At 35.7% G+C, this 5,829-nt stretch overlaps 1 protein-coding gene across 1 annotated transcript; it reads right to left on the bottom strand.

Moving 5' to 3' along the window:
* Positions 1-577: 577 nt before the first annotated feature.
* LOC139787419 (uncharacterized) lies at positions 578-4,874 on the bottom strand. The gene is made up of 6 exons (XM_071726484.1): positions 3,293-4,874; positions 2,990-3,096; positions 2,305-2,892; positions 1,973-2,175; positions 1,642-1,838; positions 578-1,473 (listed from the first exon to the last, which is right to left on the bottom strand). The coding sequence occupies exons 1-5, from the start codon at positions 3,549-3,551 to the stop codon at positions 1,835-1,837; spliced, it is 1,161 nt and encodes a 386-aa protein (XP_071582585.1). The 5' UTR covers positions 3,552-4,874; the 3' UTR covers positions 578-1,473; positions 1,642-1,834.
* Between the last annotated feature and the right edge of the window lie 955 nt (positions 4,875-5,829).

The following is a 5,829-nucleotide window of genomic DNA, read 5'->3' as shown; positions in this document are numbered from 1 at the left end:
CGTAGTATGTCGCGTGTACCTTTAGATTTATACGGTGGCGCGTACAAGCGGCACTCTCTCTCTCTCTCTCTCGGACAGCCGAATGAAACCTCTATATTAGGCGCGTAACCCGGAAAACACGAGCAACCGTACACGAAAAATCACAGCCATGCTTTTTTAAAAGGGAATATTTATGGCCGTAAAAAGCCCACGAACGCGAGGGCGGCGGCAGATAATGTTAATCTCGCCGGATATTATAACGTCGAAACGATCCGCTCTCTCGTCGCTGTGTTGCTGCCGTAACAGTTTTTCCAACGGTTTGTCCTTTCGTATACGCCGTCGCGGTGTAGTCGGAAAATGTGTAGGAAGCTGACGCCATTTTCCCCAGCCGCTACCCCCCTCCCGCGCTTGAAATCGACGTTTCTCCCCTTTTTTACGATCTGACCAGCGGCAGGCGCACAGGTGCACCGTAGCAATACTTTTTCTTCTCGCAGGTCAAAGGGAGAAGACATATAAGAGAAAACAGGGGAAAAGAGAAAGAGAGAGAGGGAGGAAGGGAGGGAGGGAGTGAGAGGGAGATGAAATGGAAGAGACCCGGGTTCACAAGTCGATGATCAAATCGATGTCGATCATGATTTTTCGGACCATTTGATTTGATAACGACTAGATTCTCTATTGATCTTTGAACGAGGATCGACACTGTATCAACGCTGCATGATGTTACAATCAATGATAGATCAGCAAGATATCTCTTCGATATCATATCGATATCTAGTTGATATATGAGTAATATCTAGTAGATATTCCATTGTAGGTAGATGGTGTACCGTAAGGGCCCATGCACAATGAGAGGAATAAAGAACAAGGGATATATAAGAATTCATAGTCGCATCTTATTTGAAGTCTCTTGAAATAAGATGCGACTATGAATTCGTATATATTCCTTGTTTCTTATTCCTCTCATTATGCATGAGCCCTAAAATTACAATTAAAATTTTAATTGCTCATGTAACACGTTTATTATTTATAATATAAAATACATATCTATAATATCTACTATATATATAATACAGAAGGCATTAGAAAACAAATAACTTTTACTGATTATATTTGACCACAAACTACTAAACATGCAGTATCTCATAGAAAATATAAATATATAAAAAAGAGAAACAAAAAAATAATGTTATTAAAAACATAGAACTGGCCGTGCATTATAAACAAATGTCTTCTGTAAACCTTTTTTAAGGTATTTAGGTAAAGTAAGTATGAAATATGATATTGTGTGTGTGTGTGTGTGTGTGTGTGTGTAAATAATAATATGATATTAAAATACTAATTGTTTTCTTTGTTATCTTGTTTTAGGCGCTTCTTCTTATCCCTGCGAATGGTTGAAAATTTATCACACAAGTAATTTGCTACCTCCAATTTCCTCTTGTCTCTCCTTCATATCAGGAGGTACTTTCTCCATATCCATCCTCTTATCCAGGAGAGCTAAATTAAAATAAATTATATACAGGTTAAGATATACAATTTATAATATATGGGATTTAAAAAATGTAGTAAAATAGAGATAAGAAAATATTTCAGCTATTGTAAAGAGTTTTACGGCACATAGGATTTATTTCACACAACAAAACAGTTCATAGAAAATATACGCACTCTAAGTAATCCAACTTCTCGGGAGTACACATTGGTAAAGCATTGCAATTTTTTGATGTTTTAGCAGTTCGCTTTTCCATTTCACTTTTGGTCCATACTATCTCGCTGATCGTTTTTATAAATCGAAAATCGTGATTTTTTCCGTCTGATAAATTTTTATTAGCTGCCAGAAATTGTTCTTTAGAGATCAATTTTATCTGTAAGAATAGAAACAAGACTTATAAGAATAACATTGTGTGTGTGTGTGTGTGTGTGTGTGTGTGTGTGTGTGTGTGTGTCTTATTCCTCCATTTCCTGATTTATATGTATATAGCAAATTTGTGTAACATACCTTTTTGGGTGGATGTGAGTACAAAGGATCTGATTCAGCAAAGGCATTTGGACGATAGTCATCATTGACTCCGTCATCTGTGTTTGAAGGTCCTTGCTGCACTTCTGACATATCTTGTGTTGCAACAATTGAAATGAGACAATTACTTGGCGGGGTGCTTTCAATTTAATTATCTCGACGTTATTTTCAAAAGGTGATAGCATCTGAAACAAATGTAAGAAATCTCAAGGAAATAAAAATGAGAAAGATTCTTTATAATAAGGAGGTAATTCTCCAAATAATCCCAAATAGTGAGAAAATAATTGTTTTCTAAAAAAAAGTATAATACTAACCATGCCTTGGTCTATGTCTGGTGGATTACTATGTGTAATGTTCTTCACTGTATCTGTAGACAAAGAGGAAATTTCTTTTCTCAAGCTATTTAATTGTACTTGAAGCTCGAAATTGAGATCAGATAAAAGTTTAATTTTTGTTATTAATTCCTCATTTTGCTGTTGAACATCGTTATATTTTTTCTTCCAATGCTCCTCACTTTGCAATGCATCTTTTTTTAATACTTCTATAATTTGCATATAATCCATATTTCTTTCATGTAGCTTCGTAACTTCTTCTTTTAACGCTTTGTGTACTTCAGATGAAACATATTCTTCTTCCTCGTCAGCATCACCGTAGCTATTACTAGCTTCAGTAATGTCAGTTTTAGCCGTCTTTTTATCCTTGCTTAAATCAGTTCCTATTTCCTTAGCAATAAGTGTGCTTGAACTTTCAGTGTTACAAGTTTCTATGCGCTGAGAATTACAGTTATTACTAGTATTGGGTACGATAGCTGTTAGATTATCAATACCACATTTCTGCAATAGTGCATCAACATTTCTCTGCTTTATACACTTCAATGCTTGCTTTGTAGAAACTCCCTTTACCTGTTACAAACAATCTCATTATTATACATATTACAGAAAGAATTTATAGAAGGATTTTGTAAAGAATAATATAAAGAATTTATAGAAATTATATTACATCCTCTGTGTGTGAATCCTCGGCGGTCTCTAAAGATGAAGCACACGTATTTGAAGTTATTCTAACTCTTTCTGCTTTTAAAGATTTGTATAATTCAACCTGGGAGTCTTTAGATAGAATTAGTACATGAAACAATAACATGTAGTTTTAATATATATATATATATATATACACATACATACATATATATACATACATATAATTAAACATTAAACAGCAGTATATAATTATATATATATATATATATATATAATAGCAATCTTATATATAATTATCCGTATTAATATAATTACTCATACATACCTTTAATTCTAAGAATTATCGCTGAATAATAGCCAGTAATACGACGTCGATTACTTGTACTTCTCTTTATTTTGTCTACGTAAGCAATTCTTCCTTGCTTTTTAAATAAACTTTCAGGGGTAATAATGGGATTACTACTCCAAAAAACCTGCCGCCGAGAGTTCTCACGAATTTCTTCCGTTGTTGAATATACTATAAAGGAAAGCGGGACTTCTCCTGTCGACCCGTCGAAATCGTATTTAACGTGAGCCCACTTCATTTTAATGTCACAAAAACTTGCACGTTGTAAAAGAATCAATTCTTGTAATGAAGACAACAACGACGACGACGACGACGACAACGACAACGACAACGACGAGGACGAGGACGAGGACCAAGACGAAGACGAAGACCGAGACGACGACGACGACGACGACGACGGCGGCGACGGCGGCGGTAACGACGACGACGACGACGTCGACGATCACGACGACGTTGGTCGGGGAATTGCGACCGGAGCGACAGAAAAAGGCGCGCACTTGCACGCGCTCCGAATTGTCACGCAACCGCGACATTCACATAACCGCGACGTGTCTGCTGAGTCTCCTGACGCGTGCGGGCTCCTAGCTCGTAAAATACACGAAACTTTTACGCGGCAAAAGGCATAAACGCTTCTTTCACTGGTTAGCTTATCAAGAGACACGGCAGTGTCTCGCGCCAAGTACACGCGGAGCGATTTTAGGTTACGTAAGAATACCGCCAATTGTGCATCGACCGATCATATCATCATCTACCGATGATCATCGCACGATCGAAACGCTCGTTTTGAACATGGATCTGATTGGCCACGGTGAAGCATAGAGGCCTGTGACCAATCATAGGCTGCTGTGCTTTGTCGCGGGCAACTATAAGTGTTTGTTTAACGTAGTTAAACGAGTTAAACGAGTCTCTCCCGAAATTGAACGTACTTGAACGAGTTAAACGAGTCTCTCCCGAAATTTTGTTTGATACACAAGATCACTTTGCAAATAACACTCACAGTATTGTGCTGAGATAATTATTTCAAATAATGCCCAAAAGACCAAGAGAATATAAGCAATAAATGTTCTTTTAGGAAAGCTAATGAATGGCGCGCGTGCTTTATTACAGCCTGCCATGCTTGTTTCTATTTCTGATCTCGATAATGCCACTTGGAATCTAGTTCAATACGTAACAGATTTCCAAAAGCTGATGTATGGCCCTCACAATATGACATTTAATGTACATTTATTGCTGCATTTAGGTAAAACGGTGTTAATGTTTGGGCTATTCTGCATTTTCATTTGAAAGTGGGAATGGATTTCTTCTAAAGCTTGTACAAGGAACGCGTGGCGTCCTAACTCAAATTGCTCGCAAGTACACATACCTTCAGTCACTTTTTCGGTTACTTGGTAAATACGATATTAGTGATTCAACAATAAATTATTGTTGAACAATATTCAACTACCATTTACAAAAACATGTAACAAAACTTGCTAATGTTACGTGTGTGTGTGTGTGTGTGTGTGTGTGTGCGTGCGTGCGTGTGTGCGTGTGTGCGTGTGTGCGTGCGTGTGTGTGTGTGTGTGTGTGTGTCAGAATAGCATAACAATTTTCACAATAAAATAATAATTTGTACTTAAATATGTAAAATATTTTGTGATGTACATATTTAAAAAAATATAAACATATTATCTATATACTTATTTGTCTTTATTCTTCATATTTTTATTACATCCAGAATATCCGATAATAAACATTATCACCGCTGGTGAAATATATAAAGAAAGATTTCTTTGAAATATATAAAGAAAGATTTCTTTCTTTATATATTTCACCAGCGGTGATAATGTTTATTATCGGATATTCTGGATGTAATAAAAATATGAAGAATGAAGACAAATAAGTATATAGATAATATATTTATATATTATAGTGTTATTGCATAAACGACAGATCCGCATAATATTTTGTCAATCACTTATCGACGTATAGTCGACATCTATAGAAGTATACATATCGATTTGATATATAGAAGATATCGTATAAGTGTGGATCAATTATTGGGGATTTAGTTGATGTGTAGTAGATATCATATTCAAGTCAAGTCGATATATGGAGAAGTTGATTCGACTTCAGTATGATATCAGTTGAATGATGACTAGATCGTCGACATCTACATAATATTTTCCAGATATTACGATGAAATCTTCGAAATATCAAATTGATTATTGATTTGCATATGATCTCAACTTGATTTCAATATGATATTCACCAGATTCTTTATCGACTTGTGAACCCGGGTATACATAATAAAATAAAGTCGGAAGCCAACTTTCTCAAATTCTTTAAGCACGCTGACTTCGCCTTTTGAGAGCCTTACTTTTCTTTGCTTTTCACGGTACGAAGAATTGTTATAATAAGAAAATGGTGCTTTTCAGTAGAATAAAAGCAAGGAAAACTAAAATCATAGATTGCATGTTAATTCGACACTGAAGGAATAATGCTATGCTTCACATCATTATAATTAGCTTCGACAC

Source organism: Temnothorax nylanderi, unplaced genomic scaffold (genome assembly GCF_030848795.1).
Source record: "Temnothorax nylanderi isolate EJ_2023f unplaced genomic scaffold, tnyl_v1.0 TNYL_tig1538_pilon, whole genome shotgun sequence".
Taxonomy (NCBI): domain Eukaryota; kingdom Metazoa; phylum Arthropoda; class Insecta; order Hymenoptera; family Formicidae; genus Temnothorax; species Temnothorax nylanderi.
The sequence above is the reverse complement of the archived record's forward strand: the minus strand, read 5'-3'. Positions and strand labels throughout refer to the sequence as shown.